This window comes from Acanthopagrus latus, chromosome 5 (genome assembly GCF_904848185.1).
Source record: "Acanthopagrus latus isolate v.2019 chromosome 5, fAcaLat1.1, whole genome shotgun sequence".
Lineage (NCBI taxonomy): Eukaryota > Metazoa > Chordata > Actinopteri > Spariformes > Sparidae > Acanthopagrus > Acanthopagrus latus.
In genome coordinates, this window is record NC_051043.1 from 15056056 (window position 1) to 15080739 (window position 24684).

Genomic DNA, 24684 nt, shown 5'->3' on the forward strand with positions numbered 1-24684 from the left:
TGTTGAGTCTTTAAAATGTCCTGAAGAGTTCTCAAACTGTTGTCTTCAAATAGCTGATTTAATTTGGCCTATATATAACACCTTCAGGAACTGAGTGGATGACTGAAAGGGTGAAAAAATACCCAGTTGATTTAACATTTATAACCCGATCTGTGACTTGAAAGACAAATTTTCTAATGTGATGGGGAAAAAAAAAAACCCCTAACTCAGAAATATTCTCTAGCTAAATAAAGAACCTGGAACATAAGGTCACAGAACACTGTTTGAAGCTAGAAAGGTGGCAGGGTCCGCCACACATAAACAATAAATATAAATAAAATCCATCAGGCAACGAAGATCGTTCTCTAAACAACATAGTGCTCCTTTAATAATTTCATCATTCTGACTGGGAGACTGTCCGCCCAGTATTTTGTGAATTCAGCCACATTATTAACAGTTTACTGCGGCAAAGACTGTTACGTAATAAAATTAGCGGTCATTTGTTTTCAGTAACCTTTTGGTTCACAGTCGCTCAGTGTAAATGTTCGGCTCTCTGCAGCTTCATCAAATCTATCTGTGTTCCGTCGTAGTCACCGCGTGAGGGAAGAGACTTCTCTAAGCCTCCCGCCTGCTGTCGGACATTTCTAACAGATTTTATCCTCCATCAGACAAGAGAACAATCACATGCATGTTTTCACCACTTATTTGTATCTTTAAGAGATCAGACGCGGCATGTAATCCTTCAGCTTTTACCCAAAGGAACATCGGCAAAACAAATCTGTGTGTCAGTCTGTCATCTCCTCTCGTGATTAAAGATGTTGAGATGGTGTGAGATTGTCTCGCTCCGAGAGGTGAACATGATTACAAGTTATAATCTGGAACAAGTCGGGTGAAGCGAACAGATGTAGCGCACCTCGTGTTTCTTGAATTACTTTGTTTTATTCTTTAGACCTTTTTTAAAGAATCTTTTATTGTGGTCTTGTTGCATTTATTAAAAAAAAAACAACAAAGCTTTTTGGCGAATCTGTCATCACGTCCTGCCAGTTTGGATTGTTGAAGACGTGGAGTGGTTTCCATTTTCGTGTTCACAGCAGGGGGTCCCTTTCTCTGCTTTCTAATGTGGAGCTTCCACTAATGGGGAACAATAAATTGGCTCATTGTGTATGGCACACTTTATTTTGAATATAATTGGAGACTATCCACTTGCTAATTAGGCTAATTTCTGAGTTGTCATTATGCAAATGTCTTGGAAATAAATTTACACGAGGCTCGAAGTTTTTCAGCAAATGCCAATTGTGCATAAGAATTTATAGAAATGCAGAAGTAAAAAGTAGTAAATGCAGAAAAGGCTTCTTTTTAAGGTCTGAAGGACGTGACGGACAGCTTAAATCTATTACAAGAGACGGGAGATTTAATTTTAAAAGCAACTTCATGAATCTTGAAAAGCTGGGCGTTATTTCTTCTGCTTCTAAGCCGGCTCTTCTTATTGCAGGGTCAGAGAAGAGAAGTCAGAGCAGCTTTTAGACCATATTGAGTTTTGTGATTTCTCCTTTGCTCCTCCTTCTGCTTCAATATTGGACCAACTGTTGGGATTTGTATTTGTGGACATGCCAACATAAACCAAGTAATCCTGCTTTCAGTAATACATCCAACAGAAGTCAAAAGGGCCAAAGATGTTCTTCGGAAATGAAAACTTGTAATCTTGGCATCACGATTCTTCTTCTGTCACACATCTTATTTCTACCATCAGACTTACATCTGGAACGGCTGGAGGTTAAAAATTGAAATGCACATTTAAGAGAATATTAAAACTTCTTTAACTGTTGGATTTGTGTCTTGTGTCCGCAGGTACTGATGTGAGAAACACCGAGCAGACCACTGAGGAGCTCATTGTTCCTGACCCTGCATCAACTGCTGCAGAGGATCTGCAGCTAGCATCAGTCAAAGAGCCCAAACCAGGCAAAAAGAGCAATAACAGACCAGGTGAAGAGTCTGAAAGTGACTTTGAGTCTGATCCTCCTTCGCCGAAAAGCAGCGAGGACGAAGAGCCGGAGGAGGAAGAAGGCCTGAACAGTGAGCACGGTGATGACACTGAGCCAGAGAATTTAGGACAGAGGCCTCTGCTGATGGACTCTGAAGAAGAAGGAGAGGAGGACGAAGACAAGCACAGCTCTGACTCGGACTACGATCCCAGCAGGGTCAAGAGTCGCTCGAAGAAGTCTCTTGCTGCTAAAGCAGCTGCCAGGAGGAGTCCCCGGGAGGATTCTGGCATGACTCTGATAACTCCGCCAGAGTCACCCAGTAAAGTGAGAGCTGCTCCAGCTGTGGATGATGTGGATGTTTTTGGTGCCGTTCCTTTCCTTGGAGGGGCCTCGCCTGTCCAGCCGCCTCCAGAAAGCACAGACATCTTTGCCAAAGCGCCTTTCAGGCAAGTCAGCCATGAGGAGAAAGCTGCAGATGAGTTCGATGTTTTTACCAAAGCGCCATTCAGCCGGAACCTCTCAAAGCCGGGCAAGAGCGGCAGTGACGTTCCCATGGGCCAAACACCGCCCGTTTCCCCTGAGGGCATCGACATCTTTGGCTTCTCTCCCTTCCAGCCAGGCCCCACCGAACCACCTCCCACCACCTCTAGAAGTGCAGAGGATATCTTCCGGACGTCTTATGAGGAGTCAGCCAGCCCTCAGCAACAGAGACTAAAGCAGCGCAGCCTCCAGAAGCTGTCGTCACGCCAGAGAAAAACCAAGCAGGAGGCCTCGGCGTGCGGCAGCAACGGCAAACGGCACCACGGTACACCGACCGGAGGCCGAAAGACCAACAAGCCAACCTACCGCACACCTGAGCGAGTCCGCAGGCACAAGAAGGTTGGGAGGAGGGACTCGCAGAGCAGCAACGAGTTCCTTAGCACCTCCGATTCTAAAGAGAACATCAGCGTTGATATAACCATGGCGGAAGGGAAAGACAAAGGAGCATCTCTGCCGGTAGAAGAGGCTCTTTTAGACCCGTTTGGAGCCAAACCCTTCCATCCTCCAGACGGCAGCCGGCACGGTCAGTATCAAGGACTCGCTGATAGCAAGAGCGACATGAGCACAGCCAATGGCAAGTCCTGGACGGGTTCTCTTCACAGTGCTCTCGGAGAAAGCAGAATCATGGATGATTTCGGGGCGGTGCCCTTCACAGAAATGGTTGTCCACAGTGGACCTCAGTCACCACCGCAGCCACCACCGCCCTCACAGCCGCTGGAGCTCGACCCGTTCGGAGCTGCTCCTTTTCCCTCGAAGCAGTGACTTTTGTTGCATCTTCCCACTTTGCCATTTGCTGTCGAATAACCCTCAAGCATTTTGCTTTTTTTTTTTTTTTTGTGGCTTGGAACCAATCATGAAACGACAAGCTAACAATGTCCTAACTCTTATTTTTTTTTTTTAAAGAACCTTTTAATACACCTAAATCCTGTGGAGTGCGAGTGATGTTTCCACATATCTTTCAGCTGTATCTGTTTGCTGAGAAGCCTTTAATGCTGCAACGCTTGTAAAAGAAAAAAACTGGGAGAAATGGAAAACCCACTCGAAAAATTGTAATGTGATTTTAAGCTTAGCGTTTGACCGCGTGACTTGCTGCAACAAGCTCTATGGCCTGCCTTCTGATCTGCCAATGTTTTTTTTTTTTTTTTTTCTTAGCACCACAAAGCCTTACCTGAGCTGGGCTCTGCCTTGCTGCACAGTACCTCAGGAAACCACGGCACAATCGGCCTGCGTCGGCCTTTCGTGCCGTGGAATTGTTTGGGAGTCGACCTTAAACACTTTGTTTTGTCCTTATTAGACCTTCTCTATGCATAATTTCACAGTAGTCTTTCCGCAGCCAAACGTGACTGTCAATTATGTTGCATTACACTTTGAGTACTAGAAGGGATCAGTTTCTGTAGTTCTTCCTTTAAAGGAGATTGAGTTGTTAAATTCGGTCAAGTTGAAATTTAGGCTCTTAACTGTTCTTGTTTTGCTCTAGCAGTAAACTCTTTGTAAGTATTGTTAACTTTCTTTTGTATTAAGTTACAGCTCAGCACATTCTCTTAGAAATAAGGACGAAATAAAACGCAAAGCCACATTAGATCACTCGTCTGGGTTTGTGTTTACAGAAGCCCCACAAGCCTGTAGCCCTCATTTCTGAGCTCCTAAAATTAGCCGTCAGAAAAGTCTCAGAATAATTAATATTTAAAAATAAATGGGAATTGCAGCTCCAGTTAAAGGATAAGGCTGGCGGTATTCCGTATATTTTATTATTGTCAACAAAACCCCAGAGTGCGCCCAGCAGTGTTGGGCCCTCTCTCAGTACTGTATGATTTCCCCTCCCTGCCTGGGGCTCTCAGCCTCGGGCCCACTGGTTCCTACTGAAGCCGTAAATCTTTAAAGGAACAGTTTGACATTTTGTGAAACATAATAATTCACTTCATAGTTGGGAGATGGGTTGGTTGAAGGCTGGGAAACAGCCCTGTTTTGTCAGACTGTACCAAAACAATCATGCCAGGAAGTCACTGTGCTCGGACAAGAAATAGTTTAACTCACAATCCACTCTGAAGCCACTACAACAAACAATATTTAATACATTTTTTACCTTTGGACAGAGCCAGGCTTGCTTTTTTCCCCCTGCTCATGGTCCTTACGCTTGGTTAAACACAACTGCCTGCTTGTCTAAGGCCTCATACCTAAAGGGTAGATGTGAGACAGGTATCTATCTTTTTTTTTAAACTCTTAGCAACAACATGTATATGTTTTTTTTTTCTCCCCAAAATGTCAAACTATTCTTTTGAAAACAGATGACAGATACATATTTTAACTAAACAAAACAAAGAGGCTTGGTAGTTTCTTGGTAGCATCTGGTCACTTTAGTTTTCATCAATCATTGACCCAAACCACAGCAAAAAGTTCTTTCCTTGGGGACTATTTTCAGCTGCGGATTTATCCACATTTCGTGCCTTAACAAGCATTTCTTGCAGCAGATGAGTGTCGAACTGAGTTGCTTTAGACTTCACTGTGTGTGTTCAATGCCAATGTCAAACAGTGCAACAGAGCGGCTCATCCATGCGTTTATAATAGTTTATGGCCAAAAATGCAGTTGCAGTTTTTCCTTTGTGGCACTGAGGAATAAGATTATCAGCCTTCAGTACACAATATACTTATCCATAGGATCAGTCTGTAATCAGTTTTGGTCTTCTCCATGTTAACTGTTGACAATAACAACTATAAATATGGATTATCACCAGTTTTACTCTTCAACACGTGTCTTTCCACCGCAGAATGGGAACTGACGTGTTCATAAAGGGAAAAACCATTGAAGGAGAAATCTGTGATATGAAATCAGGTCATTTGTCTTCATGAACCCATTTCTCAGCGCTGAACTCTTCCATGAACCAGTTCTCTGTGTGCTCTACATGGACCGCCTCAAGCACTGCATATACCTACACAACCATTGGCACATTTGTTTGAATTCAACCTGCAAGTTTTTGTGTTTTCACCAGTGGAACCATTTGATACAACTACTTTCCATCTTTTTTTCACAAGGGTAAACCTTATATTGTATTTATCATACTATACTGCTGTTTGATGCAATAAAAAAATGTCATCTCCGTGAGGTGGATGTTGTTAAGTGGAATCTGAAACAATCCGGATGTATGCACTTTTTGAGCATGGTTAATTTTATTTTTAAATCAAGTTCAGCAGTTTGATTGCTCAGGTATGAAAAGTCAAGATACAAAATTTCCATTGCTACAAAACGGGTCTTAGACACACAGCTGATGTCTCTCAGAGCTTAACAAAGACTAAATGTAGACAGTACAGAGCAGGTTCATGGTGAATAATTTAAATACAGAACAACAAAAATAATCTGAAATTGTAACACCATAGAACATTTGACTTAGTCTACAACTTAAAGGGATAGTTCATGTTTTTTGAAGAGGGGTCATATAAAGTACATATCTATAGTCGATCTGTTCCCTACCATAATCACCCATCAGCGCAGCCTCAGTTTGGAGAAGTAGAGAGCCGCTCCAGCCCAGACGCTCAGCTTTGTACTGCAGTGAACAGGGTCCAGAGAAAATGTGAAATTTAACCACCTAAAACAAGGCTCACCTAAAAAAAAACTAACAGTTCAAGTGTATGTTGTATAGGGAAAATTCATACCGTTTTACATCACTGTCAGACTGCCCTTTCTTTTGGCACTACATTTTTGTCAACCATAGAACCTCCGTATCCCTACGCAGTTGTGCTAATGCGTAGGGATACGGAGGTTCGACAGTCTGTTAAGTTTTGTTTTTATCGAAAGTAAACCTCTCGTCGAGCAGCTGGGCCTCGCACTGTATTTTGCAGATCGCCCGTAGCCCAGTTGCGCTAATGCGTAGGGATACGGAGGTTCTACGGTTGAGAAAATGTAGTGCTAAAAGAAAGGTAGGTCTGACGGCGATGTAAAGTGGTGTGAATTTTCCCTTTACAAGGTATACTTGAACTGTTATAGATTTTTTAAGATAAGCCTTGTTTTAGGTGTACAAAGCTGAGCGTCTGGGCTGGAGCAGCTCTCCACTTACCCAAACTGAGGCTGCGCTGATCGGTGATTACAGTAGGGAACAGATCGACTATAGATATGTACTTTATATGACCCCACTTCAAAAAACACCAACTATCCCTTTCAAAACATTAAATATCACACAGACAACAAATGACTTTCATCCCAAAATGAGACCACTACCTGTTGTAATTCACTGATGACAAAAAAAATGCAAATGGGACATGCATTAATATTCGAAGCATTAAGACTCTTTACTTACTAAACTCTAACATTTGCTAGAATTTAAACCTCTATGTTTTCAGTTTGAAGTGATGTGTTGCATTTTGGAATGAAGACATTAAACAAAAAACAACAGTTAACCTTTAACATTGCACATCACCCTAAATGAGCTCAAGAAAAAGTGTTGCGGGCTCTCTTGTCTGAAAACACTGAAGATTCTCTCGGCCGTTTAGGCAGACAAAGCAGTCTAACCTTTAAGTCTAGAGTCTGCACAGTGCAGGAACACGCTGCAGTTGTAACATGAACTGCAATGCAATAACAGTAGATACAGATTGCTGAAAGTGCTTGAATCTTTAGACAATAAACTGTGTCCCAATTTCAAACTAATTTTAACTTGACATCGATTACAGTAAAACTGAAAATGCCCCCATGTAGAGTGAATAAATTGATTTGTGTGTTCACTGATGATGAGCAGAAATTGTGGATGGTCATGCTACATTTTGACTCCAAGTACAAAACATGACAATAGTCCTTGGAAGCTGAGTTGATGTCGGCCCTCCCTGCTCACGTGTATGATTCTGAGTATACAATGAAAGTACCAGCCCCCCTCACACACACACACACAGTCTTGTGCCTGTGCAGTGCTTCAACACTGATACGTACAAGCTGCTTAAGTAATGCACTCTCAGCATTACCTTACATCAGTTTAAGTTTAAAGTTCAGAATTGGGACACAGTTTTCAAGGTCTACAAGTCTCACTGGCAACCCCTAGAGGCTGAGCTGCTCCTCTACAACCCCAAAATCTCATCACTCAACCTTTTGATACACCTTAACCTTTACTAGTCAGGGCTGAACATAATACAGTAGAGATGTGAGGGAGAAGAATTACATTAAAACAATATTTTGTGATAAACTGTGCTTAGCTCTAAAACGTATCAGTTTGAGTGCAGACACAACATAAAAAGAAAGAAATCATTAGGTCCTGGAGCATCATGTACTAACACATTCAAAGTCTTTATAGTACCTGTATTTAGAGTAAATACATTTGATCATCCTGGGACTGAAACATTGTGTATCTTACTTGGCAGCAAGAAACAGAAAACACTAATGCTGCACACACTGAAAGACAAAATGAGAAAGTACGATGAACATGTTGAGCAGTTGCTCTGTCTCTTTGGTTTTTTCTGTCTAAACATGAATTGTGCTGAAAGATACTTGTTCAGTTTTGCTTGTTTTTTGGAAACTTGCTCACAGTTTCACCACAAAAAAACTTTGGAAGTAGAGGAAGAAATGATTGGACTCAGCAGACCTTAATGCTGAACACAGTAAACAGATGTTTACCCACTTACACACATACTTTTAGCATAACTGTGCAGAGTGGTGACACCAACACCTACAACATTTCATTTTTCCCTTTTTAAGGTCAGTTTACGTGAGTCCTTAATGAAGGAGGCCAAAAGTTAATTTAATTTAACAAGACCTACATGGTGTTTTATTAAGAGGCACTTACAGTAATGTGTGATCTCTTGCCAACCTTGTAGATTTGAGCCAGTTTTTGAAATGAAAAGGGCTTTTACAATGTGTGAGATATTCTAGTTTGACTGCAGACTTTGTGTTTTGTTGGCGGCAATGTGGTAAAAATGATACTGAACCACTGTGACTGTTTACCTCCAATCGCTCAAGAGGTCCTGTTTGATCTGAACAACACACAATCCACACATGTCGCCTCTCATCCTGGAGGTCACAGGTCTGATTCCTGTTTACAGAGACTCACAGGTCAGGTGGACTGAAGACACTTGCAGGTAAGAATGTGTCCGACTGTGCTGACACTGAGATGGACTGATGGCCTGTCCCTAATGTCTTCCACCGGTGCATGCTGTAACACACTGCAGCTGTTCACCATCCTAAACACAGAAAAAAAAAACAGGTTTAAACAATGACAGAGTAATTAAAATATTAAATGTATCATGTTTTTTTTTTCCTTTTTCCATGCCCTTTAACATCGCAATCATTTTTACTCTTATTTAAATTGCGACAGCCTGGAAGACAACTGGAGGCAAAATGTTATATAGCTTTAGAGTAAAGTGGAGCTTACAACAGAGTCGTGGCGTGGCAGAGCAGCGTCCTAGACGTGTTGGGAGGTGTCGGGGCAGGGCTGGCTGTGTCTGTACGCCATGATGAAGCCTGATGACTGGTGCCACCAGTAAAACATCAGCACCAGCAGCAGGTGCCACACCTGGTGACTGGAGCCCAGGTAGTTCAGCTGACCTGCAGCAGGAGGAAATTAGCATTATGATGTTGATCACTTCAAATTGCATGGAAAGAACAGAGTGAGTTGCTCTGAAGAACAGTGAAAGTCAAAAAGCAGCCTCACCTGGGAAGTAGCGTTCTGGGACTTTTGAAACGTAGAAAATGAGAGCTAATGCAGCAATGAAATACATCCCCAGGATTCGAGGAACAAAAGCCTGAGGAGAAGAAATATTTATTCAACTGATGTCTGGAGAAAAATGAACACGGCTATGAGACAACAACAACTAAAAACAACCAATCCTATTGCTGCTGAGTGAGTTATTAGAATAAATGACAAAGACATTTACTAGAGCGGCATGGTTCAGCACCATGATGTCTGGCAAGATCTTTAATATGCAGACTGACACTAAATCTGTGAGGAAAATTTGACAAGAAAACTGCGCAAATATTATGGCAGCAGGAAGAATTTAAGCAGTGATATTACCCATTCCTCTATAAAAATTAACTTCAGCAGTTTAACTGAAAATATTAAAGCTTCACACAGCTCAACATCAAATGTAACCACTTACACAAGCCCAGAACATCATGATTATTATAACAACACGGAGCGCGTTTCCTAACCTGGACGAGCTCTGAGGAGAAGCCTCCGGTGAGGCAGATCCAGTGGATGGTGGGGATGAGGCCGTATCCGGCCACCGAGCAGAAGATGAGCGAGCGCAGCTGCTTCCACTGCTTGCTGAGGTAATGAGGGTGGATCTGAGCAAAAAAGATGGCCAGGATCATGGCCAGGACAGTCACCAGGTACACCTGCCGCCAGTACTGCAGGGACACGAGAGGCAGAGGTTAAATCACACCATCCACACAGTCAGAAACACACACTCCCTCCAGGTTCACAGTGACACGCGGACACCTCACTACGACTTCATACTTTTCATACAAAGTGAGTTTCTTTTCTATCTACAGGTTTCTGCAGGGTCCCTGGAGGATAAAGAAAATATTATCCGATACAATACAAGCATTCAAACTAAAACCTTTCAAACAAACAAGAAAATAATTAATGTGTTAAAAGTAGAAACAACCATGCTATGTACAACACTCCGTGATTGCATGTTTTGAATACTGGACTGCTGACCATGTTTTCTATCAGCTAATGTGTGGGCATGCAACACAGAGTAACATACAAATACATGATGGGAAAACATTTAGTACTTTTGTCCACCGCACTGAATCTTGAATTAAGCTATTTACATGAACAATTAACAATTGTTAATCAGTCCACAGAATGGTGTCATTCATCCATCATAAATGCCAAATGTTTGCTCATTCCATCTTCTCAAATGAAAGATTTGCTGCTTTGATTATATCGTTGGGTTTCAGACAGCGAGTAGAAAAACTACGTAAAGACTATGCATTTTGTTGTGTTGGTTTTTTTTTTGTCATTTTCATTTTTTCCCACTTTTTTTTTTAATTAACACCTCAGGTTTTCTGATCTCTACCATTTCATGTATGTCTTAATGTCATTTGCATACGGTGATATAACAAACTTCCTGAAAAACAATAATAAAGTGAACAACTATACATGTGCTAAAAACAGTTTCCAACTGTGTTGCTAACATATTTATGATCATAATCCAAATATACTGTTGTCACTGTTACTTAAACTTCTATAAGTAAGTGTGCGCAGTCTGGACAGCCACGTCTCAGTCCCTTCTGTCCATTTGTGTGGATGTAGGCCTCCGTCCAGTCACACGTCCTCATGTAACGAGTCCTGCTGAATTTCACAGTGAATAAATTTGCACCAGGAACAAGGCCCCGCTCGGCTCCAGCCAATTTTTTTAAGCTCGTCTCCTAGCAGACACCATGTTCTCTCCTCCAAATCTGCATTTCTAAAACACTCTTGATGAGACAAGAGTTTGAATGGCTAAATATAAAAAAAAAAATAAAAAAATAAAAAATCAGTTTTTCTTTAGGGACTTGGCTTGCCACAGGAGTGGAGCCACCCAGAAGCGGAGCCCTAGTCTTGGCAAGGACGGGGGGCCCCCTTCGCTGAGACAGCTCCCAGACTTGCGAACGTCATATGGTGGGGAACAGGAGTGACGGACCGCTCCGTGAACGCAGCCATCTGGTTTGGGCTGGAGCAGATTTCAGCTGCGTTCTGGGGGCAAAATAACCCGGCGCTTCCAATATGCGGGGGAAAGCGAACAGTAAGGAGCACAGCCAAATACTTCAGGAGTAAAAAAAAAATAATAAAAAAATAACTAAAAGATGAGAAGCAACCAGAAAGGGAAAAAAAAATAACATGGTTGTGGGCGGCTGGAATAAGGAACTGAACAGGCTTGTGTCATCAGAGGCTGTTTTCCAAACGGCGAGCGCAGCAAAGGTGTCGCGTTGCTTATTCACCAGGAACAATGAGTCAATGAGCAGAGCCAGACTGTGGGCTCCTCTTCAGCTTTATTCAATTAATGCCTCTCAGGTCCAGGATATGAGCTCAGAGTCTCCAGGGAGGACTGACGTTAAATCTGCGACTTGTGCAGGGAAGCTCACATTAACATATTTACATTATCTATAATGTGCATAAACTTGTAATGTATTTGACAGTAAAATAAGCCTTGATTCTCTAATTCTCAACAATATCAGGGGCAAATAATGCTTAGTATCCAGTTTCAATACTGTCTTGGTACCAGGGCTGCAAGAATCATAACTACTGATTAACTGATTGTTTAGTCTATGAAATGTCAAAAGATTGTAAAAAACGCTCATCACAATTTACCAGAGCACAAAGTGACTTATTTAGATGGCTTAGTTCATCCAACCAACATTCCCCAACTCAAATACTCTTCTTTTACAATCATAAATGGCAAAGAAAAGCAGCAAATCCTTACATTTTAAGATGCTAGAACTAGCAACTGCTTGAAATATAAAAAACAATGTGTCAGTTATCAAAATAGGTGGGAATTACTGTTCTTTCAGTCCACTAATCCATGCAGCTTTATTTGGTATCAACTCAAATGTGTCTGTACTGTAACATCAACATTACTTGTTAATGTTACGTTACTCATTCTTTGATTAGATCATTTCAACTCTAAATCACAGTTTTGTTTTATTTAAACGTTTATTCATGAAACAGGAAATAGCAGTCTGACAAATTACATTTTCATCAGGAAATCCACCTACTCTTTGTAAAGCTTTCAGCAGGATCTCATGGATGAGATGGATGCAGATGTTAAGGTTTTGGGCAAGTTACTTAAATATCAACTCATAAATTCTGAAATGGCTCAAATGGCCCTAAAAAACATGATTCCTCTGCCCCAGCTACCACAGTGTCTGGCAGGATTGTTTCCAATTTGCGTAGATAACTTATCAAATGTAGTCTTGTTCTGGAATTGGTACTACAGATTTATTGCTTCACAAGAAAACAAAAGTCAGAGCCACAGCGGCCTGAAAGATTTTCATAGAAGAGCACAGAGAAGAAATACTAAGAGAAGCAGATAAAAGAAAATACTGTGGAGAGAGGAGGAGATATATGGAAACAGAATGTGAAACAGTGGAACTGTTGTTGGTCTGTGAATGCCCGATTATAAGCCATTCACAATTAAACTGAGCCAAAGCGAAATCGAGTTATGGAGGATTTTTTTTTTTAAGGATTTAAACCGATGTTCTGGATGCAATTCCAGAGAGAGTCTGTGGTGCCACATAAATAGATAAGGGTTTAGCTGACAAAGCAAATGACTAATCTGGTTGGGGTTTTTAACTTTGACCTTGCCCAATTCTTTTTCTGTTGAATCCCTAACTGAGAAAATTGTATCATTTTTGCTGTAGTCTTGGCAAATGAAAACACAGTGGCACATTAAACTTGTTAAATTAAAGTCAAGCTCAGGAAGCTAAAAAAAGGTTCTAATCCATTGCACAAATATTAAAGCTAATGCTGATAATACTGTGGCAAACGACAATAAGAAAAATTGAAACAAAACAATGTTTGTTCAAGTGCAACTTCTGTATTTAATTATCTATTTCAAATTCCTTGTTTCATGATTTTTTGACTATCCTTTTGTCTCCACACACTTTTATTATTATCTGTCAGGTGTGTATAGTTTTTAGTACATTCTATTTTTATTCCTACTTGGTGCTTCACTTGTGTAAGTTATGTACAATGCATCTGTTCTTGCTGCTGATACCTTAATCTCCCTGCATGAGATGAATAAAGTCTAACTTATATAATACAATGCATTGAAGGGTGAAGTAGCCTGTGAATCTTACCATCCTCGCTGTCAACATAAAGGGAACAACATCACTACCACTGGCATAAGTCAGTCGTAGAAGTGGACCGCGGGCCAAGGACGAACTTACATCGTTGCAGTAGAAGGTGTAGAAGACCCCGGGGACGTAGCAGCCCAGGATGCCGATGGAAACTCCTGCATAGTCCAGCGCCATCCAGCGGCGACTGGTCTTCTCCGAGCGGTGGCAACAGAACAGGTGATAACCCACCGAACACAGCATGCACAGCTGAAGACGGAGACATCCAGAGGAGAGTAGGGCATTACAACGGCAAGTGATGTGATATGCACAGCGAGATAACAAGTAGAAAAATATTTATGGTTTAACGAGAGGTGTCCTAACCGTTTCCTTTCAAAATTAAGCCTTTTTCAATAGACTCTGATTTTTTTAAATTGGACTTGAAGACTCTGCTTGTCAAGCCTGGTCCAGCCAACTGCTGGACTGATTATTTTTCATTTGTTGACAATAACTGCCAATATTTTGGATAAGGTCTAATGTCCTTCTGTATCCACTCAGATTAAGGTAACACCATGCAGTTGCCACATATTCAGTTTCCAAGATATTTGGCTAATTTGAAATCACCACATTGCTCAACACAAGGAGGAAGCTTGATGTTATCGAGCCTGGAACATATTACATAATGTATAATTGAGCCCTGCCTAGGTAATATTGGCTAAATATAAAGATGACAGACTGAAACAGACCTGGAATAACTTGCAGTGAATCCTCATGACTTCTTATTACTTGAACAACAAATTGCTAGAATTTGGTCTCAAAGAGTTAACATGTATGAGTTGATGATTTGTCATTAGAAAGATACTTAAATGTAAAATCTGTAACTTAAACCAGATAAATAAAACAATTTGTAATGTGTAACCTCTCACAATATTTCCAGAGGTGAGACTAGGTATTTAAAATGATGATTTGGTTTATCAAAAAGACTGTTTATGTAAAGAATTCACACCAAGAAGCTAAACTAGAACATGATGTGACACCTCTGGCTCACTCACTCCCCGTTTCTTGTCTCTAAATTGAGCAATACTTTGTTGGCAGCATCAACAGTGCAGATCTGACCCAACAAGATGTTCAACATCTGAGAATAGCTGACTAAGGAGAGGCACTCTTACTGAGCTGGCTTTTGCATTCTAAAATAGTTCATACAGATGGATTTACTAACATGACATGAACTAGAGACATTATAGATGCCAACTCAGTCTTACTGTAATATCAGTCTTTCTAACATATCGGTAGATGACTTTCTACTAGACACAGTGTAAGATAGAATTCTAATCAGTGATTTCTACCAACTCTCATGGCTGAAGTTAAATGGAAAATGTGTTCCTGTACCTGGAAGCAGAAGAGCCCGATGGAGTAGATCACGTAGTCCTCTCTAGAGGCGCCCACGGCCGGCAGCACCGTGGCCATGTTGTAAACCCCGACACAGAAGAAGAGCAGGAAGCCTAACAGATGGCTCCAGATATTCACCGTCTCATTGGACAGGATGAAGAGGCTGCACAGAGGTTTCACAATCTTTATAACAATAACTCAGATAAAAATGACAGAAGTCACCATACTCTCAGAATCATCTTTGACTATGGACTAACTCTCACTTTTCTGGTGCTTCACATATCCATAATTAATCCATAACTATTTAGTTTTTCCATCAATTAAATTATGCCATCCAAGAAGGCAAATAGGAAATCCAATCTGTATGGTATTTGTGGGGATGAACTTAGACAAAATGAGAGACTTAAATACAAAACCTGCAATGAATTTCTTTGCATGAAATATGCAAACAGTTAATTAACAATCCCTGAGCAGACCTCTGGAGTTGACTCTGCACTTTTACCTCCTTGAGGAGAGAGATAATGAAGTAACTATAGATTAATGATCACAAAGACTATCAAGCGACAGGACTGCTCATAATCTGAGCCATATTTATGCACCCTTGGATTCTACATTCAATAAATCTTGTGTATTAAAATGCAACTGATCCCCTGTTCTGTTCTCTGCTTCTTACCTTTTAATGCACAGTCTGGAGGGCAGGTAAGCTCTGTATCCATCTGTGATGTAGGGGTTTTCCCTCAGAAACACCGGGATCTGTTCGTAGGTGTACAGTCGGATACCTCGGGGCACCAGCACAGGCCAATATTGATAACCGCCCAGCTCTATGTAGTGTGATGTCTGTGCGCTCTTTTGGGGTTTCTGAGGCATGGCTGAGCTGGAGGAGTCTGCTTTAGTCAGACCTGAAGCTGAGAACAAAAAAATAGTCAGACCTGAAGCTGAGAAAAAGTGGAACAGATTTGCAAGCGACTTAAATTATCGTTGATAATGTCATGGATTCAACAGGTGAAGATACTGGAGGGCCTTTACCTGTGTTATTTGTGTGATCTAGAGTAGCTAATATCTGTTAGCTAACATTAATTGGTTTCTTTAGACATGCAGCCACCGATTTACATGCGATCTTATGTTACCTGCGTCAAGTGTACCTCTCTACTAATACCAAACTCTATTCTGTAATATGGCAATTTTAGGCCTTGCGTGCTGGAAAACATTCACGCCTCCAGAAAGAACACAACTTACGAGTTTAAGAAGCCTCTGGGTCGACACTTTAATCCAGAAAACACACTATAACCAAGCAACACCTATAGATAAAGTTTAAAATTCTACAAACGATCCTGCTCCTAGTCTTCCTTCGCTAATGTAAATTGACTTACTGCACATTACATTATTACAGGCGGCGGCGGTAGCAACTATAACACATATTGTAAAAGTATGACTTTGTTGACATAACGGGCTTGCTTTGTAAATTATTATAAGCCGACTACGCCCGAAGAACCAACGGAACCATTTACCACTTTTACTTAAGTGTTACCATGTATAATATATTATCTTTGGCCGAGTCAATCTTAAACTGTCAGAATTTTCTAAACGGTTTGGCAGCCAGTGGCTAATTACAGCTCGAGTATGAGCTGGCTAGGCTAGCTAACATGCAGCTTTGTTTAGAGGAAAATAAGGACACACTCACCTTTCAATTTGGTGTATGTGCAGTTTGTGCCATTTTGGGGTTTATAATATGAGCTTCGCATTTGTAAACATATGTTATCATTAATTTAAAAACACAACGCAATGGTTAGAAGTTTCGGCTACAACATCTTCCAAATCACCACATACGTCATCAGTAATGGACCTCTCTACTGTGCCGAAAGACTGCCTGAGTAAAAAGAACAAACCCTAACACAATAGAAACAACCGGACATATTTACACAGGAACTGCATTCTTAAAAATAAGTCCGATATTGTCAAAACAATGAAAGTACAATCCGTTATCTGTAGCAGGGCTACTGACAAACTTTTTACACTGGTTGCACTGGTGCGCCTAACCTTTTCATTTAGGTGCATCAACACATGATTTAGATGCAGCCTGCATTTAATTGAACTTCTTAATGCATAATGCAAATGTTTTGTCACTAAGGCATAATGCCACCCTCCTTTAATTTGCTGTATTGTTACCTCTTGTTGGTAAGATACCACAACAACACACTGCATTAAACAGTGGTTGTTTTGTTTTTTTTGTTTTTTTGTTATAAAATGAAACTCTTACCAATATGCAACTTAGGCTTTTTTTGTGAATGTGTATGAGTCAAACCTTTGTGTAAAAGCAAAATCATGACGAAAAAGGCACTTTTACGATTTACTGTATTTTTGTTTTCAAACTCATTTTCATTGGGAGTGACTGGGGCAAATTAGGGATAGCATCAAAATGGCTAAAATGGCAAAATGGCTCAACACAACATGAAACTTTGCTCATAGTATCACTAGGGTCTCTACACATGAACACAAGCATTGAGAACATTGTGTACACAGAGTTAGCTAAAAAGTAAGTTTTGAAACAGCCTTGGTTGCACTTTGGTGAGAGTTTCACTTTTAAGCAGTAGAATTATCACTATTTGTGATTTTTTTTTTTTTTTTTTGGGGGGGGGGGGGGGGGGGGGGTAGTATTTTGTGTGTTAATTGGGAATTTCTGCATTTATGAGACAGTACACAATCAATACCTGCCAGCTAATACGATTAATTTACAGTCATCTCTATTATTTCAAAGGGGGCAACCCACCATTTCACATGCTGAGTTCAGTTACTTGTCACAAGGAGCACATCCCGGCATGTGCAAACAGCTTTAAAGCGTCTCTGTCTTGCTCAGTGGGGCTTCTTGCTGGGTCTTACAATTTTCAAATGATAAAACCTAAAAGCATGCTGGGATATGCAGGTGCGGCCCATGTTTAATGCAGGCCACACAGCTCTCGGTCTCCTGGCTGTCTTCCCGCTGCACTGTGCCACTGTGTTACATCCTCCTGTCGCTAACTGTCATCAGGAATCCTCATCAGAGCAAGTGTTCTCCGCAGAGCTCTCAGGTGTGAGAGATGTTGGAGGATTCCCTCAGGAGGGAAGTCACACTCAGTCCTCCCTCTGCTGTTTACACCCCACTTTAATTGCCTCATTCTCAACTGGAAGTGTGTTCTTCATTATCACTTCCTAATACACCTCTCAGCACATCCACTCTGGCAAAGTGTCAGCTGCCAAGTTAAGATAGTAACTCATGGATGCGAGGGCAAACAACGAGAATCTCCCGCGGCTGCAGGCGCTGCTCAGAGCCTTTAATTGATTTTTTTTTTTAGGATTACAATTGGCAGTGAAATGCTATGAATGATATTGGTAGAAAAAGAAGCGATAAACTAGGAATGCATGTAGGAACATTTACAATATGTGTTTTCTTTCTGCTTTTTTTTTTTTTTTCAAATTTTGAATCCATCACAAGACAACTGACCACTTTCCTCTTGGTAAACACCGACTCTAGTTGATTTTGGCTTTTGGGAATAAAGGACCAGCCAAAAAAACAAAACAAAAAAAACAAACAAACAAACAAACAAAAGAACCTGGAGCCTGGAGTTTGGGTTTCTTTTTGCTGACATCTTTTTTTCAGGTAACCAGAGTCAACCAAATACAAATCTTGTATTGAAGTGGCCACCACCAAGTCTGTCACAGAGACCACTGACAGATCAATACCACTCACTTATCTTTGCAGCTTTGCTTGCAGCTGCAGCAAGGAAGCCAACAGCCTAGCTTATAATGAAAGCAAGGATCTGTCCAAAGTTAAAAGATATACCTCTTGTACCAGCACCTCTATAGTTCTCTGAAGTGCAGACAGACTTCGACTGCCTCCATCGCACCATCACTTTGAACATGAACACACATCATATCTGCAAACCATTTCCTTGAAAGACAAGCCACTCTATTTAGCATATCTGCTAGTGTCCGTCAAGATTGTGGAAAGCCAGTGCCCCCTGTAAAACCTCAAAACTACAGACATGTTTTTATACTAATTTTAAATATGCTAGAGGCTACATGTTGGTCAGAAACAGCTGAGTTTTGGGAGTTTCATGGCGGTTCTCTTTGGGTGAGTTCTCTGAGACAGCGCAGTGGATTACAGCTGTCATTCTAGCGGCTCATTCAAACATGATTTAAGATCAGACCCTGGTACAGCCATGATAGAGGACACACATTTCACATCCACTGAAGCCTGCACTCCTGGACTCTGACGTAGGTTTTTCATAAGGACGACTCCCCGTCTACCGCCCCACCACCTTCTTCCTGACTTCTCACTGATTCACTGTGACAATCTGTCGTCGCCCCCCCTCCTTTTTTTTTTTTTTTTTATGAATCTGATTTCTGTCCTCCATTTTTCTGTCAGACTTAACGTAGAAAAATGTGCCAGGATGTAATTGTGCGCTTAGTCTGCGTGTAATGGAACATGAAATTAAAGTGGTCCTACTTATTCTCTGAATGTTTCTTATAAAAGCAGGGGGTGATTTGTGTATCAGCCATTTTATTAGTGCCGAAATATCACATTTGTGATGATTATCGCGGAGACACAGTTAAGTCTTCCATGTTATGGCCGACTTGGGATATTTTCTTTCACAAAGCGTTAACTACGGACGCGTCCTACAATGAAATGTGCTATGAAATGGCACTGCATTACATCTTAATTGAGAGTGCCTACACTGTCTTGGCAAGTGAAAGTCTCTCCTTTCCAAACAAGGCGCTGTTAGACTGGTTTAAATAGAGACAGACAGCCCCCCAGGCTACCGATGTCCTTTGGGATTGTCAGGGTCATCAATGAAACACAAAGCTACACTGGCGCACTCTTCTCTCCCTGTTGCGCTGCATTTAATGGCACATTATGTTATGGTGAATATGTTAGATGTTTTACTTCCTCTCGCTGATGTTAAACGCATGCTAAATTGACTATATGTTACCGCACAGAGGAGAAATTAACAATGCATGACATGTTTTCCACAGCATCCGTGCATTTGTTTCCTTAGGCGCCTTGCTACCAAGCTTCTTTTGTTCACCTCAGTGTCCACCATTTCCTCTCCCACATGGTAAACAGCTTTGATAAAGCCTCAAATCTAGGGGCTAGAATCCTTATTTCCCTCTCAAACCCTAAACACAAAACTCGCAGGCATCACAGGCTTCGACGCAGGGCCCGCCAAATGTTAGCCTGCCTGCCGTGCCAAGACTAGACAGGCCCTTTGCAAAGCTAACACGGCCTCGCGGCGGCTTGTGCTCGTCAGCGGCCGGCTGGTCTCATTGGCTTTATTTATAGTCGGCGCCACAAGACATCTGCTGGAGACGAGACTCTGTCCTCTGTGTCCACACAGCACCACACAGAGGGAGCTTGTCAACGTTTTATCGAAGGCAAAGTGTTTGCGAGGACCTTGGTCAGAGGAGGGGAGAGACGGTTGAAGCCTCCTCTAATAAGACGGGTGTCCCCTCCAATTGCTTTCTCCGCAACTCTGATTAACGAGACCGGAAGACAGAGGGAGGCTTCACAGTTTGTCGTGTCTCTTGTGTTAGCCGATGTTTACTTGATCTGAGAGCTGTTGTTTGTTTGGTGTCTTCAGTCTGGTTGTTGCTCGCCACTATTTTGGGACACTGACACTTGGATGCGGCTCGGCAGCCGTCTGATGCGGCCTCGCCTTCTCCTCCACCCCTCCACCTCCTCCCCCCCCCCCCCCCCCCCCTCAGTGTCACACAGAGTTTCTCTTCCTCTCCCATTCTCTTCACATCGAGGACGTCTGGACGTCTCTGGCTGACCGTGCTTCAGGCCTTGACACAAAGTGCCGGGGACAGCTCTTTGCTCTTCCCACAGAGCGGGGGGTGAAGTCAGACTGCCACAGAAGAAAGGAGTGTGAAAATACTCTGTGTCCATGTTCCTGAAAAGAACCGACCCAAGAAAGGGGCTCCTCGCGAGGCAGAACAATACTGAACAACATGCAAAAACCTCTGCTGCAGATTGCTGGAACCAAATGTGTATTTGAATCATTTTGAGAGTTGAATTTCAAAAAGTCTAGACTTGGTTAACGCTGACCTAAATTGGGTTGAAGAGTAAAATCTTTTTAGATCACGACTTTTGTGATAAGACTTCATCAAATCACAAAATAAATGCTTCATGGGGAAGAATCAAGGTTTTCTCTGATCCAAACTACACGGGAGCCGGGTTAGGCTCCCTGAGGAACCCCTTATTAAGTTCTCACAGGGCTATGGTGCCTCTTCCGTGAAACACAGATGTTAAGCAATATGTTTTCTGAATGTTTTTTTTCTTAAAGTGCTCCACCAGAAAAATAACAGAATATGTGTTTTTTTTTCATCAAGTTGTTTTGAAACATTGCTGTGGTGTCATTTATTCAAAACTTTGTTCTGCTGATTCATAGTCAAAAGAATTAAACATTAAAAACTGATTGAGGTAACCTGCACAGCCAGCCTCTGGTCTACCATAAGCAAAACGACTAAAAGCTGAAGAAGGAAAGATCCATAAAAGGTTTCAGTCAACTCTAATCGTGGATCCAGATGAAGGGACAGGTCGAGGATTTTCCTCTCATTTTCTTTAAAGGTGGGAAATGTAAGAATTGGCCACCTCTTGAAGTTGTACTCAAATAAACAAATATGGGGCAGCATATTCCCGGAGTAACTGCTAACTGGAGCTGTCATTACTTTGTAGCTCAGTTAGCCATGCAGCTAGTTCGACTGCTCTTAATGTTAACGCTGCTAGCACAGGAGCTTTGGACTGCTGGGAGAAGGAGGTTTTCTGGCCCCAGGCTAGTGGTTTAGCATGCTAACTTCACAAGATATCTCTGCAATACTGTAAAGATGACATACTGTCAACATGAATTCATTTTTTTTTTTTTTTTTTTTTTAGTGTTTTAAACTAAATTCTTATATTTTCATTGTATTTTCTTTAGCTTCTTTCTCAGAAAGTAATCCATTCATCTTGATGGGAAAAAAAATTACCGCATTTAAGTGAGTGGTATCTATAAGAGAGACTATTTGGCCTTGGCGAAGGTATGCACTCTATTAAGCCATTCTGTTTTTGTCTTTTTTGTTGTTGTTGTTGTTCTTGGACTACAAATGCAAATTTGGCACTGTGTTTATTTACATACAATTAACATTTATTTATTTTCCAAAACCTCCTTGCTGACTAATGTGTCCTGTAAGTAAGTAATGAAATAATAAAGAGATGGAATATAAAGTAAAAATATCACGCAGCAACTTTATTTGTCTGCTTGGATGCCATATGCAGCGCAATACATCACAAACCGGAAAATAAAGGAAGTTAAAAATGAAATGTTGCACTACAAAATGTTCCAGCACTAATGTCTAATCTATCCTTGTAGCATCTGGGCCACTGAGCTCTTTCTGGGAATGAAATGGCATTGTCGCTTAGTCTTCTAGTACTTTTTTTTTCTGGAAAGTTTCATCTGTACAACAATATTGAAAGGCATTAGTCTTAATCTCCTGCTTCCTTTTACATTTTTTTTTTTTAGTCTTAGAAGATACATCTGGTTCTCTATCTTGTAATTCCTGCCGGGATTCCGAAGAAAAGCAAAAACAATTTTTACAACAGTTTAGGGATTAAGGCGGAGGCCAGGGTGGTTGTTTTAGGACACTTAGCTGCTGCTGGGAATGAGATTAATGCCCTCGAGCAGCAACAACTGCTGAGATGTGTAGCACTTTTTGCAGCTGGACCAAACTTCCTGGTAATCCTTAATGGATCAGAAATTGTAAGCCCATCCTCATCACTCAGACAAACTGTTTAAGCTTTCTGACACAAAGAGTATGTATGCAGGGTTTTTTTTCCAGAACAATACCAAAATAAGCCCTTTAATATACAACTGACTGTAGATTAGACCTGCATATGCGCTGTTACAGTTATCCTCTTTCAGCAGGGTTACATGGGACGCAGATTGGTTTTCTTGAGTTTAACAAAGAAGATTTAGATTTTAAAAATGATGTAATTGCGTATTTTTCATAACTGAAAGAGCATTTCTTTTGTGATTGCTACTTGTTCTCATCTACCTCTTCGCCTTTTATAACAACTCACCTAAAACAACCCGTTTTCTTGTTCTGCAGCTCAAACTCATTTGACAAAACTGCTACAAGTGACTGCAGGAGCAGGTTTCTGACATGATGTAGAAAACTAAAGAACTGGGTTGATTTTTTTTGCAGACACTGACTTTAGATCACAACATGTGTCTTTGTTGTCTTTCCCTGATGCTCAGCCAGAGATGGAATAGAGCATTTTAAAGTTGTGTGGTGAACTGTTTCTTAAAAGGGACCACTGATGTGTCTAATGTTGTTTGGTCATGTTTCTGGCCTCCGTTAGATGTACCTGCTTGAATCAAAGTTTAACGAAAATAAATGGACATTCCGCCTCTTTATCTTATTGTATGACACACCAGTGTAGTGGATCTGAAAACATTTCAAGCAAATTCACTGCAGAGAGGTTTGATGATGTAAAGAAACATTGACTGAGAGGACACCAAGGTTATGTCATAGGAGTTGTTTTTTTTATTGTGAGGCTTTTAAATTCAGTCATTATCTACTCACCCCCAGTCTGATGGAAAGTCAGACGATGAGTCGTAGTCTGAAGACTTAGATTAATGCCAACAAAGTGTATGGAGACGTTTTTCTTTTGGTTCTTTTATTAAAGTTTCTGGTTAAGTCAACATCTAGGATAATGCTGTAACAGTGTTTTGCTGTGAAGTTCCAGAAATGTTTTGTGGACTATGAAATTTCACCCTACTCCCACCAGCATGAAGGTGAATGACTGAATTTTCATTTTGGGTGAACTTGTACTTTAATATTACATCCCCAGGTAACAATTTCATGATAGTGAAAAATCTTTAAAATTTCAACTGCTTGTAGGCAGAAATCAGTCAAATCAAAGCAACTGGTACAAAGAAGGCTTTGGAAGAGAACTTAGACCTAATTGATATGATTATAATTAGATATAACTGAGCAGTTAATCAATAAATGTTTAGATTTAACAATTTCTTGTCAGCGTGTTTATTGTCACAAGTCAGTTTTTGACTTAAACATTTTATCGGCAGATTTTGACTTGTGACCGACTCGAGGTCTGGAGAGTAGATTATATTCTAACGCCTACTTTTTGTTGTCATCAGAAATTGCCTGCATATAATTCAAAACTCACACCACATAGAGCCTTGGAGATGCTACAATATGTAATTTATTAGATGTGCTGTATGCTAAGCCTGTTAGCATTTAGCACAGGAGTCAAATATATTAATTTGGCTATTGCGCAGTTCACCAATGAGCCACTGCCACATCGATGGATCTCATGAAACCACCACTGACCTGTAAAAAGTGAAAGCCTTTTTTTTTGTTTTTTGCTCTGTTGCTATTTAGCCAAACTGCTTAAAATGATTCATGAGAAAATACTGAGGTCATTTGAAAGGTCTCTTATTTATCACTCGGCCGCTGAAGAGAGAATTAATTCGGATATTACTGATGAGCACAAAAATCTAACTTACTGAGTGTGGGCAATAAACAGCAGCCACTTCACTGAAATTTATCTAACTTGTGGACATTAACTGCCGTGTAAATCTGACTTGGATGTAAAATTAAACTGACGGATCTCCTCAAAGTAAAGAGAGATGCTCGTTCAACTTAACAGACTCTCGTTCAGTGCCACTCCGTCTTATCTATTAAACACACAGGGTATTTTCTGAACTCTTTGGTTCTCACGGCTTTGTTGCTGCAGTGTGTATTTTTATTTTATCTTTTTTAAATAAACAAGCTGCTGCTGGGAATCATCTCTCTGGGTCTCTCAGATGTGGTTTGACTGACAGACATCAGGCTGCAGTTCAGCGTGCGGCCTGCGGAGGTCACTCTGCGCCTGCTGTGAACGACAGAGCAGCAGCCGAGCGGCAGAAGGCCACACACTGACCATGAGCTGCGTCAGATAAAACAACTGATGAATCTAATCTGTGTGGGTAGACACTGACTGCACAATATGTAGGCTATAATGATAAATATCAGCATCAATAGAAT

At 41.1% G+C, this 24684-nt stretch overlaps 2 protein-coding genes across 3 annotated transcripts in view; one reads left to right on the forward strand and one right to left on the reverse strand.

Annotated features, from left to right (window-relative positions):
* bmp2k (BMP2 inducible kinase) overlaps positions 1-5601 on the forward strand; it is a 45328-nt gene extending 39727 nt beyond the window's left edge. For both annotated transcript variants that reach the window (XM_037097220.1, XM_037097219.1), the window contains exon 16: positions 1828-5601. In XM_037097220.1, coding sequence (XP_036953115.1) covers positions 1828-3263 — 1436 coding nt within the window. In that variant the 3' untranslated portion in view covers positions 3264-5601. The remainder of the gene's footprint in view (positions 1-1827) is intronic.
* A 1966-nt stretch (positions 5602-7567) lies between these two features.
* On the reverse strand, positions 7568-16496 carry paqr3a (progestin and adipoQ receptor family member IIIa). Its single transcript, XM_037099299.1, has 8 exons — positions 16304-16496; positions 15296-15527; positions 14623-14785; positions 13348-13503; positions 9622-9819; positions 9125-9215; positions 8846-9018; positions 7568-8654 (listed from the first exon to the last, which is right to left on the reverse strand). The coding sequence occupies exons 1-7, from the start codon at positions 16362-16364 to the stop codon at positions 8876-8878; spliced, it is 1044 nt and encodes a 347-aa protein (XP_036955194.1). The 5' UTR covers positions 16365-16496; the 3' UTR covers positions 7568-8654; positions 8846-8875.
* Positions 16497-24684: the final 8188 nt, after the last annotated feature.

Coding starts and splice junctions, on each gene's coding strand:
- paqr3a (XM_037099299.1), bottom strand. CDS start 16,364: ATGCGAAGCTCATATTATAAACCCCAAAATGGCACAAACTGCACATAC. Junction 9,820..13,347: donor ACACCTTCTACTGCAACGAT/GTAAGTTCGTCC, acceptor GTGTCCCTGCAG/TACTGGCGGCAGGTGTACCT. Junction 9,216..9,621: donor TCTCCTCAGAGCTCGTCCAG/GTTAGGAAACGC, acceptor TCTTCTCCTCAG/GCTTTTGTTCCTCGAATCCT.